The sequence below is a fragment of the Sinocyclocheilus grahami genome, unplaced genomic scaffold, assembly GCF_001515645.1.
Source record: "Sinocyclocheilus grahami isolate Dianchi unplaced genomic scaffold, SAMN03320097.WGS_v1.1 scaffold1034.1, whole genome shotgun sequence".
Taxonomy (NCBI): domain Eukaryota; kingdom Metazoa; phylum Chordata; class Actinopteri; order Cypriniformes; family Cyprinidae; genus Sinocyclocheilus; species Sinocyclocheilus grahami.
Genome location: NW_015506213.1, coordinates 187,202 through 202,491, shown reverse-complemented (window position 1 = coordinate 202,491; position 15,290 = coordinate 187,202). Strand labels below are relative to the sequence as shown.

The 15,290-nt window shown below is 37.4% G+C and overlaps 2 protein-coding genes across 6 annotated transcripts in view; one reads left to right on the top strand and one right to left on the bottom strand.

The window, feature by feature from the left end:
* The window catches only part of lgi1a (leucine-rich, glioma inactivated 1a), a 9,008-nt gene extending 959 nt beyond the window's left edge, over positions 1 to 8,049 (top strand). The window contains exons 3-8 of the mRNA XM_016251210.1: positions 3,109 to 3,180; positions 3,319 to 3,390; positions 3,646 to 3,717; positions 3,824 to 3,993; positions 4,076 to 4,240; positions 6,349 to 8,049. Coding sequence (XP_016106696.1) covers positions 3,109 to 3,180; positions 3,319 to 3,390; positions 3,646 to 3,717; positions 3,824 to 3,993; positions 4,076 to 4,240; positions 6,349 to 7,166 — 1,369 coding nt within the window. The 3' untranslated portion in view covers positions 7,167 to 8,049. The remainder of the gene's footprint in view (positions 1 to 3,108; positions 3,181 to 3,318; positions 3,391 to 3,645; positions 3,718 to 3,823; positions 3,994 to 4,075; positions 4,241 to 6,348) is intronic.
* Positions 1 to 15,290, bottom strand: part of LOC107565914 (EGF containing fibulin extracellular matrix protein 1) — a 38,333-nt gene that overhangs the window by 3,649 nt on the left and 19,394 nt on the right. For 4 of the 5 annotated variants that reach the window (XM_016251212.1, XM_016251211.1, XM_016251214.1 and 1 more), the window contains one exon: positions 8,482 to 9,634. In XM_016251212.1, the coding sequence (XP_016106698.1) occupies positions 9,473 to 9,634 (162 nt within the window). In that variant the 3' untranslated portion in view covers positions 8,482 to 9,472. Of the gene's footprint in view, positions 1 to 8,481; positions 9,635 to 15,290 lie in introns of those variants that run through there. The other variant, XR_001606445.1, reaches the window with a different exon arrangement.

Genomic DNA, 15,290 nt, shown 5'->3' with positions numbered 1-15,290 from the left:
CACACACACACACACACACACACGCACACAAAGAGATAGAGAGCGAGCGTTGTTATAGATGTCAACCCATGCTTTGTCTGATCAGTACAGATTGTATGTATATATAATGCATTAGAATGGTGTTCATAATACCTTATGATACACAATACAAACTGCTTTATCATAAATATAGTCAGACGTGCTTACACTTTAAATGAGTAAAATGCATTATAAAAATAATCAACATATAACAGTGTTATGCATTATACCTATAATACAATCACCAGACAATAGGTAAGCTTATAAATATTATAAATATGAAATCTCCAAACCAAGACAGTTTATAACCAAATTTGGTTACACTTTATTTTAAGGTGTCCTTGTTACAGTGTAATTATACCTTTAAGTACCGAGTAATATTAATTAACTACATGTACTTACTATATGGTTAGGGTTTGTCTTAGGTTTAATTGCATGTAATTATGCATAATTAAGTGTTATTATAATAATAAGTACATGTGTAACAAGGACACCTTAAAATAAAATGTTACCCCAAATTTAAACGGTTTTACTATATGCAATGATATTAGCTGCATACTATGGTATTTTGTCAGAAGCTGTGGTTATCATGGTACATTTTGCAAGGGTAATTAGTTCAATGTAGTCCGTGAGTGTCCACACGCATGTAGAGCTGCATCTGTTCATGGACCAGTCTCTTTATAGTGAATAGAGAATGGGAATCTAATATGTAACGCTCTTTAAATAAAAAAACATCGCTCTGTTGTTTGTCTGAGAGGCTGCAAATATTCATGACTATTTCGTCTCCTTCACTACAGTGGTACTGATATAGGCTAACTGCTAAAACACTTATGAAAATAACCCATGGTTTTACTGTAGTAAACGTGTAGCCTGTGTTTTTGGCATATTTATATCACAATTTTATTAGAAATACCACGGATGGACTATGGTTAGAGCAGCAAAACCATGGCTAATTTTGTAAGGGGAGAATACACTATAGCTAGATCTCAAACGGTGGATCATTTGTGGCCCTGGAGCACAAAACCAGTCATAAGGGTACATTTTTTGATTTATACATGATCTGAGAGCTGAATAAATAAGCTTTCCACTGATGTGTGGTTTGTTATGATATGATAATATTTGAAAATCTGAGGGAGCAAAAAAATCTAAATATTGAGAAAATCATCTTTAAAGTTGTTCAAATGAAGTTCTTAGCAATGCATATCACTAATCAAACATTAAGTTTTGATGTATTTACGGTAGAAAACTTACAAAATATCTTCATGGAACATGATCTTTACTTAATATCCTAATGATTTTTGGCATAAAAAGATACATCAATAATTTTGACCCATACAATGTATTGTTGGCTATTGCTACAAATATCCCCCAGCGGCTTAACACTGCTTTTGTGCTCCAAGGACACATTTATCATGGTTATATATCATCATATTGCCCAGTACTGCTCAGTGTTAAGAATTAAGCCATTATACAGGGGTTTGAAACGATGTGTATTGTGGATGCTATGCAGTTAAATACCTTGACTTGAATGAACCAAGTTGAAGATTCTTACTATTAGAGATGCCGAACAACGATGCAAGCAATCAAATAAATAAATGAATGAATGAAACTTAATCCATACAAACAAGTGGCCGGGTATCACCGAGCTGCCGCAAGATAGCATTTCCGTATATGATTTTCTTCTGTTTGTGGTGTGAGGGCTTACAGTTTAATGCAAATCACTGTGTCTATAATATAATAAATCTACAGAGATGAATTATAAAGCCACATTTTATTTGAGTTGTTTACCATACCGAGTTTCAGTTTAACTTCCATCCGAGTTCTGTAATGTAGATATTTTATATTATTTTATGTTTATATGACTCAACGCTTACTGTATCATCAATTGTCATAGCCCTTATCAATGTCTGCAGGAAAACCTCTGCTTTTTCGGCTTTCTAACGCAGAAAACGCACGTTTTTCACACCGGCCGTGCAAAGGGCTATGGCAATTAATGATACAGTAAGCCTTAACCACTATAACGTGATCTTAAGTAGAATAATATAAACATTAAATAATATAAAATTCACTACTATTCAGTCTCCGCTCTAGCTAAATTCCCAGAATGCATTGCCGCTGTGACGACACATTCCCATTCTCTATACAAGGAGAGCAGGGCAATTTTAATAATTAGCATGTTTTAAAATATATTCCTCACACAGTGTTATTTAAAATAGCTAAAGACCTTCACTAAGCTAAACAGATTAAAAAGGTGTGTGTGTGTGTGTGTGTGTGTGAGTGCGTGTGTGTGCGTGTGAGTGTGTGTGTGTGAGTGCGTGAGTGTGTGCGTGCGTGTGACGAAGCGTTTGAGAGAGGCGGGGCATAGAGGACCTACAATAATGTACAGTATTTGAAAAAGAATGTGTTTTTTGAACATTAAAGCATGTCAACATATTCTGTTACACCAAATACACAAAATAATGATCTTTAAAATAGCATCATATGACCCTTTAAGAAAAAAAACCTTACTCAAGCACATGAAATGTTACTTTGAAATTTTACTGGGACACCTTTATTGATAAACAGAACAGCTAGCTCTTGGAAAATATGATTGAAAATATATTCTATAAAGTATATAATGGGATAAATGATATATTATATATCTTCACTACTTGAGAATTTATACCCCTCCGTTAAAATGACATTGCTGTCCCAGTTAGCCAAGAATACTGTACATTATCATAAGCTGGCCAATAAACACTGCTGCCCAATGTTTTAAACGATAGATTTTTTAAAAATCTGATTCACTGTTATATGCTATATCAAAATATTTCATAATAATCTACTCAAAATCACATTTTGCTATTGCATAACCTTACTATTATTGGACTCTTTACCTTTGTCATGTCTGAAACCACAGCTGTCAAAATGTGGTGACACCTCCTGAAATGTAGAAACCTTCTGTGTGTGTGTGATCCCATACTTTCAGATCAATGTAATGCTGATTTTTAGTACTGCAATCACAAACCTATACAGAGACAAATACCCCTCAGTGTCCCACTATACGAGTTCTTCCACTTACCTGTATTCACCCTGTATTATATCTCCTAGACTTTTCACAGCAAACAACTTTGATTCTATAAATGAAGATGCGTTTCTTGGTCTTCCTCATCTGGAGTATCTGTAAGTGTCTCACGGAACGTGATTCTTATGAGTAATAAACACTGCATGAGGAAACATGTTGAGCTGATGATTCAACATAACGACTGGAGTCTTCTGCATTGTGCATCAACTTGACTTTGCGGTTTGTTTTTCTTCCAGTTTCATTGAAAATAACCAAATCAAGTCCATATCGCCGTTCGCCTTCAGAGGACTCAAGTCCTTAATACATTTGTGAGTATTTCTGCATAATACCGTTGGCATGTTGTTGATCAGCTCTCTGTTCATCCACATTATCTGTCCTTTGCAAGTGAAACATTGCAGTCATAATAGGACCATTTTCTTAGTGGATTATTCATGCTATTTCACTGTTAATAGAAGTAGTCAGCAATCCAGGTTGCATTCTTCATGAGACCTTTGCACAACATAAAAATTGGGCATTTCTCTTTACTGATGAAAGCATTTGGTTCTTTACGAATGTTATTGCAGAAGTTTGGCGTACAATAATTTGGAGACACTACCGAAAGATCTTTTCAAAGGGATGGAAGCTTTGACTAAAGTGTATGTATTCAAGTGTGTGATGTCTTAGCAATGCAACATCATTTAAATAACTGTCAGTGATTTAAGAGATTTATTGTCTAGACGGGATCTCTTTCCATTTGTCCAGGGATCTGAGAGGTAATCTTTTCAGCTGTGACTGTAAGCTAAAGTGGTTAGTCGACTGGATGTTTCATACAAATGCAACTGTGGATCAGATCTTCTGCAATGGCCCTGAAGCTTACCAGGGCAAGAAGATCAATGACCTTGTGGCGCAGTCATTTGATTGCATAACAACAGGTTGGTAATATCACAGACCGCTTTGTGTTTTCTTGACTCTAAATGGAAAAAAAGGCTTAACATGTGTCTGTTTGTTCTACAGATTTTTCGTTGTTGAAGTCTCTAGACTTTCAGTCCATTTCAGTCGAGGCTTTTGGGTTTGGTGGTGACCAGTTTGTCGTGTTCGGCCAGCCTTTCGTAGGCAGGTGCAGTTTCATGGAATGGGATCACGTCCAAATGGAGTTCAGGAACTTTGATAATATCACAAGTAAGCAAACAGCAGTGGAACTGTTGTGTACATGCCTAAATCTAAATCATACAATAATACACACAATACTGTTTCCAGACAGTTTCAGCTCTTATAGTTGATTCGGTTTCATTTATAACACAAACTGTTGTTCAGCAAAATATTTTTTTTAGGGCTTCCCTCGACTAAAGATTTTTCTGATCGACTAATTAGTCGACTAATCACACGTTTATATTAATAAACCATATAATTCATAATAATGAGCCTTTAATTGCCTATAGCCTTTCAGTGCTCAAGCGCACACATAAAGCTTGCCACAGCGCACCGGCAGAAGTAATGATTATGAATGCGTCAGAGAAAAACAGTGAGGAGACTGCCTTAACATTATAATAATTTATTGATTGATGTTTTCTGTATTTTCGGCTGCAGTGATGAAGTCGACATCTCCACAGTTGACGTGCATGTTTCATACAAATTACATAATCTGAAAATATTTGTTTTCAGTTGAATTGGTTCATTTAAATAAAGACATTGCACTTTTTATAGATATATATTTCATATCTGTTGGGCAAAAACAGAGTTTTGTTTCTTTTATTTTTTTTTAGCATATTTGACGCATATTTGATCTGTATGAGCAAAAATGACAAAAAAGTGTTTTAAGTTAAATGCAAATGATCGCACCGCGCTACTGTTTAGTTTCCACACTCCGCACAAACACTTCAGTAGCACACATTTTTCTAGGTTAATGTTAGAGCGAGCAGCCATGTAATGATGCTGCAACTTACATGTTTCAGATGATAAGCCACATTTGAGGTCGATGATCGAAATGAACGTTTGCATGTCCTGACTCTGATGTACTGTAATTAACACATAGACCAGCTGTTAATGATCTGTCCGTCACGGACTGCACGACTTCGCCACTTTGTGTTTTTTTTTTCTTCGACAAAGTTCTGAGCAGGTCTGTTCTGACGTCACACTTACGGCGACTGATAATGTGTTTATGTCGTGCCAGATGAGGCTCGCGCAGCCTGAGTGAGTGTGTGAGAGAGACTCTACAGCACACACAGAAAGTTATAGATGCATACTGCGGTAGTAAAATAATAAGAAATGTATAATATATGATTTAGGTACATTACACGACCAAAATGTTTCAACACAATTGCAATGTGATTTTATACAATAGTAGTTCAATAAACAAGAATTTAAAATTAAGTGACTTACATTTTAGACACAATATTGACTGTTTTTCTCAATTTCGCTGATGAAAATAGTTCCAATCATAGCCACAGCAGAACTGTTTTGTGTCTCCGAGCAACACAGCGGTGTTTCGTTACTGAATGAATCCACGTTTTTGAACGAATCAAGTGAGTCAATGATTCAGTAACCCATTCATAAAGACAGTAAATTAGTTACTTGCCTTGTTTCTGAATGAATCAGCCATTTGAATCTGTTTAATGAAGGACTAAATGACTCACTCATTCAAACGTTCATTGCCATTCATTTGCCACCACCTACTGGTTTGGTTTGATTAAAACTATCATTGCATTTTTCCCAACATTTCTTATTTGTAGGTTTTAAAAAAACAATTTAGGTAACAATTCTACAGTTTCTTATTATTGTTCTAACTGAATTAATTGAAACAATCTAAGATTTTGATGTGAAAGATGACACATTTAATAAGGTTAGTGAAAAAATTACAATTTAAGAAACAGTGGGAAATGACATCTGTTTTGTTATATACAGCAACTCCTTTTCAGTTAATTGTTATTTCTACTTCTTTTCTAGTCACAGATCACTTTATTTTGAGAGTTAAGTTGTTTAACTTTGTCCTGATTGGGGGAATTGTAATGTTTAATAATTTATGATTAAAATATTTTTTTTTGCATTAAAAAAGTACAGATTTTTGTTTGTATATGCTGTCAATTATAGTTTTTAGAAAGATAATCGGAATCTGCAAAAATCGGTATCGGCAGGTCACACTTACAAAAAAAATGGAAATCTGAATCGGCCAAGAAAATTGCAATCGGTGCATCTCTAATCTCTCATGGCATAATAAACTGGTACTCCATAATTTTGGTGGTTTTCAAGCCGTTGTTTCATACAGCTTTCCTCAAATCTTTCCTCCGTAGGCACTTCCACTGTCATCTGCAAACCTCTAGTCATTGATAGTCAACTCTTCATTATAGTAGCCCAACTGTTCGGCGGCTCGCACATCTTCAAGCGAGATGTCTCCGCAAACAAATTCATCAAAATCCAAGACATCGACATTCTGAAAGTCCGAAAACCAAATGATGTGGAAATCTTCCACGTCGACGAAGAGTCTTTCTTCATCATAGCCGACAGCTCCAAAGCCGGCTCGACAACTATTTATAAATGGAACGGCAACGGCTTCTACTCCCATCAGTCTTTGCACCCCTGGCACCGCGACACGGATGTGGAGTATCTAGAGATTTCTGGGAAGCCTCATCTGATCTTGTCCAGCAGCTCTCAGAGGCCGGTCATTTACCAGTGGAGCAAGAGCACTAAGCAGTTCGAACGGCGTACGGATATCCCAGAGATGGAGGACGTGTACGCGGTCAAACACTTCACCGTGAAGAGCGAGCTCTACATATGCCTGACCCGCTTCATCGGCGACTCCAAGGTGATGAAATGGGACGGTAGCATGTTCACTGAGATCCAGACCATGGCCTCTCGTGGCTCCATGGTCTTCCAGCCGTTCTCGATAGCCGACTGGCAGTACGCCATCCTAGGCAGCGACTACGCCTTTACTCGGGTCTATCGCTGGGATGCAAAGAAAAGACAGTTCATTCAATTCCAGGAACTGAACATTCAAGCACCCAGGGCTTTTTCTCTGGTGTTTATTGAGAACAGGGAGTTCCTTCTTGGCTCTAGTTTTAAGGGGCAAACACGTATATATGAACACCTGGTCCTTGACTTGAGTAGCTGATCTGCTTAATTGGGACATTTGAGGACACTGATAAATGAGTGTCTCAATGGATCCTGCGAAGAACCTGTCCAAAGCACGTCCAGGTCATGTTTAACTCTAAAATCCAAAGAAAGAAAAAAAAATGTTTGTTTAAAGTAAATGAAGCCTGTTTTAGGACTCAGTTCTCTATAGTGTTAACTTTTTTTTTTTTGTACTGTAATACAGTAATAATTGCTTAGTGTTCAGGTGAAATATTGTCACCATGCCTAAACCGTGTAACGATCCTAAATAGGCTTCATCTTCTTTATGCAAATCACCATTTTTTTTTCTCCTTCTGATTTTGGAGTGAAATATGACGAAAGTTTTCGTCAGATTTACCCGCCTCTTCTCAGCATGAAGACTCTTTGCATGATGGTGCCGTTAATTAGGTACCGCCATTGAAATTATCCAAGGTTTTTTTTTTTACATGATCTTCTCATTCATTTCTGTGTTTTTACTCTGTGACTGCTGTACTTTCATTGAAATACGTGCTATTCTATTTATTAATGTTTATCTCAAATGAAACTGACAACTTGTTTACTGCTTTCTCAACTTGTAAACAGTGTATTTTTGCGTGGCAGCTGGGTGACATATTTGATATGGACAGTTTGACCCTGAGTAGTGTGTAGTGTTACCGTTGTTTTTTAGCATTTGCCTGTTTGTTTGAATCCTATTAACCACTAACAGTACAACCAATGTCAGTACTTTCTTCAACAAGATGAAAATATGTGTAAAGAGATGAAGAGATTCTATCACGACATGATGAAACTGTGATGTTGTTCTACTGGATACGTTTATGCATGCAGTTTCATGCCTACATTTTGGAGACACTGATACTAACTTTAAATAAAGACTTTCCAGAATGCTAAAATGTTTTATATTGTCAAATTGCAAGAAGCCATTTTTTTCAGTGATTCAGGATGAAATTATTTTTTCTTTCTGCTTGGAAAGAGAAATGATGTGGGCTCTTGTTCTGTAAAAAGGCCGTGACCATCCAATAATGTGTGTCACTGTCATTAGACTCATTTGGCATTTGTTTGCAATTCCATTAGGTCATTGGTGTCTAAACCTGCTACTGGAGGGCCACTCTTCTGCAGAGTTTAGTTGTAATTCAACACAACTAACCCAGTTAATCAATGTCTTCAGAAATATTAGAAACTCCAGGAAGGTGTGTTGAGCCCCCATACTGGTTTTTAGATAAACAGGAAGTGATTATAACATTATATGACTATATGAATCTTATGGAGGGAAAACATGAGGGGAAAAAAACATTTGAGAAGATAATTGATGAATTTCCCTTTATTTTTAACTGTTTTTGTTCAGTGTACAAATAATCATGGTCAACTATTAAACATCTATTTTTATTGAAGTCCAAAAAGTTCAATAACAGGATACTAATGTTGTATTTTTTCATCCTTGTTAAAGCCTCTGAGATGTTGATATGGATATCTGTGTTTCAGCAAGCGAATAATGTCAGGCTGAAGCCCATTTATTTGAAAGCAGAGGAATTATGTGGAAATGCAAAGCCAGAATCATGTTACTTTCATGTCATCAGTGCAAAATATAGGTTAGCAATGTAATTAAACCAACATATGATGCCTATACCAGGGGTTGGCAAACTTTTAGCAGGACTGGGGTCAACGGCATTAGGCTAATATTGTAGATCTACCGATGTGTTGGGTTTTGCTCAATATGATGTTAAGTGCAGTGGGCTTGCTGTCCCAGACGAAAACTAAAATACTATGTGGAGGACACAAAATAATTTAATAATTATAATATGACCGCGTGGTGAACCTATGAACCAAACTCAGTTTTAAACATGGTCTCCATGCTATGTACAAGCACAATTTTGGCTGTATTATTTGTGTCCCCTTTAAAAATTGCTCTTGAGAAATTGTACGTATGTTTATTGTCCCATCACCCATCCTTCATATACAGTAGATGTTCATTCAAAAGCATCCATTCAAGAAGATCCATCAAACTAAATATCCTCTCTACACCATCTGCCCTGCTCATGACCCCTCTGCGACTCGGCCTCAGACAATGATAAAATATGACAAACCAATAAAGTGTTTAGATTTTAAACTATCGTCATAAAATGTCAATTTTCTTTGTCACATTAGCAACCATTTTAGTGGCAGTCTGGAGCCCTGAATAAGAGTCCGCTTATTTTATGATGACTGCAAGACGAAGACACATTAGAACAGTTCATAACATCTCACCGTTGCTGCGTGTAACTTTAATGCAAGCAGTCTGGATGTGTATAAATGTGTGAAGCAGCAGTATTGTTAGAAGGGGTAGGGTCCCACGATGATGGTGAGCCGCAGGAAAGAGCTTGAGCGATAGTTCATTGCTGTGTGTTGAGTGATCATCTCCAGATCAACGATCAGCTCCTGTGGGCCCTCCAGGGACTTGGTCAAGACCAGCATCGCACCAACGCTGCTGAACCGCTGAAGCAATTAACGACAAATACATGGACATCAGATATACTTCTGAATGGAGAAATACTCCCAAAAATATATGATTTCCTCAATGATGGTCATAAGAAATAAATGCAGTTAGACATTTTAATAAAAATGTACATTTGTTGCATGCACACTGACAAAATTAACACGCAAACATGAGGTAGAGCACTCATTAGCCAGTTGTTGTTAAAGAACCTGTATGTCTATAGTATTTGTTAAATTCAGGTATCTCCATATTATATATATATATATATATATATATATACTGTATATAAGGGCTGGGCAAGTTAAATTGTTAATTATTTAATTAATTATTTTATCGCGCATTAACACTGTTTTTTTATTTTTTTATTTTGAAAGCCTGTTGCTCTGAATACATATAGCCTACAGACAAACCATGGGTCACAGGAGGGGTGGGATGTTGATCAGTACTGGCTTGGGATGAGCGTCATCACGTGTCTCAACCAATGAGAGCATTTGGGGTGGGCCTAAGACTGCAGGAGCGCTCACCCGATAAAATTATTTAGGCTAAGCATCAACATTCACAAACCACTGTTCAATGTGTAATACTGAAAAGAAATGACCGATGATGCTCCAGGAAATCCCTAATATGGGCAAAAGCATACTGCTACTGCTGTGACTGAATAAAAAGAAGATAAATGCTTGAACTGATCAAACATGTAGATGGAAAACACACGATGCAACAATATCAAGCATAGTGTTAGTTCTGGCAGGTCATGTTAGTCAAGCGTGCATCTGCTGACTCTCAGCTGATCCACGTCTACCTATAGGAATACGACTCCTATCTCAGCATTCATATATAAGGTCCTTCAGTATTATCAGCAACTTTCGCGTTGCTCAATAGCTAATGAATGGAGAATTCGGCAGGCAAACATCATCATCTCACTAGGATTTGTGCAATCGAGAATTTAGCGAGAGAAATTTTCTCCCCTTATGGACTTCACCTCCAATTCAGTGTTCGAATTGAGGGGGGGCTGGGGGGGTCCCGGACCTCCCATAAGCTTTAAGACACCTCATAACACCCCAAAAAATATACTTAGGGGGGGGGTCCCCTGGTTTTTCAATAAAACTGTAATACTTAAAATGAAGTTTCAATTGCTGTATTAAATTTAGACCTGCATGTTACATCATTTTAATTTTACGCGTTTTTACAGCGTTGCTCATTATAACCAATCACACATGATTCTGTTGAGCTTAGCAATGCAGTAGCCAATCAGAGGCGTTCAGATCAGTCATCGCTGAAACCCCAGAGTTTTGTTCAGACTGAAACTCGTGAATTCCCTCATCATAAGCAACAAAGTGCAGATGTACGTACGATGTAAGTTAGAGATTAATTTATCATACAGTGCATGGACAGCTTCATTGATTATGAGAGGAGTTATGAGTGCTTAAACACTAGCTAGACTGAATGCTCATTTAGAGTGTGTTCTTTCACTGCATGATTCAGTATAATAAAATGTATTTAGAATGCTCCCAAAATTCAAGAAATGGGGGCAGAAAATATATATATTTATATAATTTTATATAGTTGATCAATATCACACGAAGAGTGCCATTTTTTTTCCGCAAAAATCACAAATGTGATATTGATTTTATACAACAGTTCAATAAACAAGAAGTTCATATTAAGAGACTTACGTTTTAGACCCCATATTGCTTATTTTTTGCTCTATTTCGCCAACAAAAAATGGTTCCAAACAAAGCCACAGCACTGTTTTGCGTCTCTGAAAAAAAGACAGCGTTTTGTTCCTGAATGAATCAACCGTTTAAATGATTCGGTTCAATCGCAATGACTCACTTATTAACAGTGACTTGCTGCCACCTACTGGCGGATTGAATTTGACATTTTAAAGTACATTTTTATATATTTTTTAAAATCATTTCAAATATCAGCATTCAACATTTTAAGATTTAAATATCAAAACATTATTTATGCATTTGTAACTGCAGGTTAAAGCATTCATGCCTTGCATCAAACAGTGTGTATATGCATCTAAATGCCATTTCAGACCGCAAAAATCACAAATGTGATATTGATTTTATACAACAGTTCAATAAACAAGAAGTTCATATTAAGAGACTTACGTTTTAGACCCCATATTGCTTATTTTTTGCTCTATTTCGCCAACAAAAAATGGTTCCAAACAAAGCCACAGCACTGTTTTGCGTCTCTGAAAAAAAGACAGCGTTTTGTTCCTGAATGAATCAACCGTTTAAATGATTCGGTTCAATCGCAATGACTCACTTATTAACAGTGACTTGCTGCCACCTACTGGCGGATTGAATTTGACATTTTAAAGTACATTTTTATATATTTTTTAAAATCATTTCAAATATCAGCATTCAACATTTTAAGATTTAAATATCAAAACATTATTTATGCATTTGTAACTGCAGGTTAAAGCATTCATGCCTTGCATCAAACAGTGTGTATATGCATCTAAATGCCATTTCAGATGCAGCTTCTGTGTTTCCTCTGCATTGCATGAATTTTGTTGATAACGATTTTATTTGTTTGGTAACAGCCCCAAATGACTTATTATTGTAATTGACTTTATTGATTAAATGTAAGAATTTGACACTTCTAGAAAAAAAAATGGCTTTACAAAGGTAAAAATGCCCATAAAGGGTAAAAATCATTTTAAACTTGTTGGAAAAGATTAATTTCTGCCACTGCTGTGTACTGACCACCACACAGAGTCAGCTGTCCATGACAGTCCTGCAGCACAACACACTCAGCAAAATATCGTCTGAAAATCCCAGAAAATACAGAGATATCATTTTTTTGTCAACATCGCACACCCTAGGCTAGATATTTAATTCTTCTTTGCTTAGTGATTGTTTGGTACACCTAATTCACTGATCATCATAAAATAATCTTTTATCTTAGAATTAGGTTTTCTCAATGATAACGACAAAAAATATGCATCATAAGTATATATAGAGTTTTATTTTATTTATTTTTTTATTATTGTGAAGGGGGTGGGGGGCTGGTTAGAGTGACCCCCAAGAGCTTTGACAATTCGAACACCGCTCAAATTCATTCAAGATAGTTAACTTGAACACATGCATTCACAACGGGGTTAAGTTAATTTTGTTTTCGATATTCCTCACACATTCAGAATATATTTTCTGCCTCGTTCTGTGACAAAAACCACTCATCAGATCACAAAATGAAGTTATTTCAAACACTCGTCTGACGTTTGTTCTGTAAAGGGTACAATGACAGTGAGACTAATGTTGTTCTAGGGACCTAGGATGGTGTGACACGGTTATCATGACATCAGTTCCTGAGTAAATATGTGACAGTGAGCATTACATGTGTCCGGCTTGTTATTATAGCATAGTGTATGCAGAATCAGAATGAGCTTTATTGCCAGGTATGTTTTCACACATGAGGAATTTGTTGTAGTGACAGAAGCTCCACAGTGCAACAGAATGACAGTAACAAAACATATAATAAAATAGAAATATATAAATAGACAATGTACAAAATAGCAAAAACACAATATACAAAATAGACAATTTTGTATGTTCAGGTATGTTATGTGCAAATTTGAAATGTAAATAAGTATGTATGTTAAATACATATGTTAGTGTTGTGTGCTCCACGATTATTGTCAAGTGTTCATGAGATGGATGGCCTGAGGGAAGAAACTGTTCCTGTGTCTGGTCGTTCTGGTGCTCAGAGCTCTGTAGCGTCGACCAGATGGCAACAGTTCAAAGAGGGAGTGTGCTGGATGTGAGGGGTCCAGAGTGATTCTGCCAGCCCTTTTGCTCACTCTGGACGAGTACAGTTCTTGGAGAGAAGGGAGGGTTGTACCAATGATTCGCTCAGCAGTCCGGACTACCCTCTGTAGTCTTCTGAGGTCAGATTTGGTAGCTGAGCTGAACCAGACAGTTATAGAAGTGCAGAGGATGGATTCAATGATAGCAGAGTAGAACTGTTTCAGCAGCTCCTGTGACAGGTTGAACTTCCTCAGCTGGCGAAGGAAGTACAACCTCTGCTGGGCCTTTTTCACAATGGAGTCAATGTGAATGTCCCACTTCAGGTCCTGAGAGATAGTGGTGCCCAGGAACCTGAATGTCTCCACTGTTGTTACCGTTCTGTCAGAATGGTTACATGGTGTCAGAAGTGATGGAGTAGTAGGGTAACAATGAACTAAACTTGAAGAGCACTCATATAAGGAGTCTAAGGGGAAAATGGAGAGAGAAGTGCCAGCCCCACCAATGTTGACCTCACAGCTGGCACCGCCAGGCAAGTTCGACTTCACCAATACAGCTGAATGGCCAAGAATTGCATCGGGATTGGATAAACAATCACAAGAATACCAGATAAATACGTTCATGTATGCTGCCGGCGAAGATGCCGAAGAGATTTTGTATGTGTTACCCTTGACTGAGGATCAAAAGGAATTGTATGCTGCAGTTACTGAAGCTTTTAATAAACATTGTCTTAGCAAACGTAATATCATTTTTGAAATAGCGAGATTCAACAAGCAAAATCAAGAGCTGGGGAAGAGTGTAGTCGTTAATTACAGCGGTTCATTCACTTGCTGAGCTGTGTGATTTCAGAGCACTAAAAGAAGGTTTGATAAGAGACCGGATCATCGTCGGCATACGCAACACCAAACTGTGTTGCTAGAGAAGCTATAACAAGAGTAAGACAGAGCGCAGCGGTGAAAAAGCAGCACCCAATACTACGCGGAGCAGAGCAGCCAATAGGACACGTGGAATCTTTACACAGAAATGACAGAAAAATGCAGACAACTTTTAAAAAAGAAAACAGAGAACTACTCATCGGGATGTGGCAGATGCAGGAACTTAAAGAAACATCACTGGAAAGACTGCCCATCTCGAGATGCTGACTGTAGGAAATGGCACCGTAAAGAATATTTAGCAAAAAAATGTCAACAGGGGGTGTTAACGACATTATAGAGAGGCAATTGGAGACCAAAGAGGGGGGCAATTTTGCTTTTTTTGGGAGAGGTGTATCCACAGGAGAATGACAGGTGGAATGAACTCATTAGACTGAATGGTGTAAACACGGTTTTCAAGTTGGACACGAGAGCTGCTGTTACAGAAATTCCAAGCAGCAGCTTCTCCACCCGGAAACATGGTGCTCTGCAGCAAACAGGAAAAGTGCTGTTTGGTCCAGGTAATCATAAGCTTAATGTAAAGGGGCGATTTAAAGGCCAGTTAAGTGTTAAAGATAAAACTACTGAACAAGACATTTATGTAGTTGCTGGACTGTGTAAGCCCCTACTGGGCCTTCCCACAATAGAAGCCCTCACATTAAAGGGGTCATATGATGCAATTTCAAGTTTTCCTTTCTCTTTGGAGTGTTACAAGCTGATTGTGCATAGATAAGATCCCTGAAGTTGCAAAGACTAAAGTCTCAAAACCAAAGAGATATTCTTTATCAAAGTTAAGACTCTGCCACGCCCCCCTAAAACGGCTCGTTCTAACACGCCCCCACATATCTACCTCACTATGTGGAAATATTAGCATAATGCCGCCCAAATGTTCACGCAAAGAAAGAAGGCGTGGTTTCAGTAACCACAGTTAGTGTTGAAGCAGCATGTCAGGGAGACGCTGTGTGTTTCTAGGCGAAAGCAAA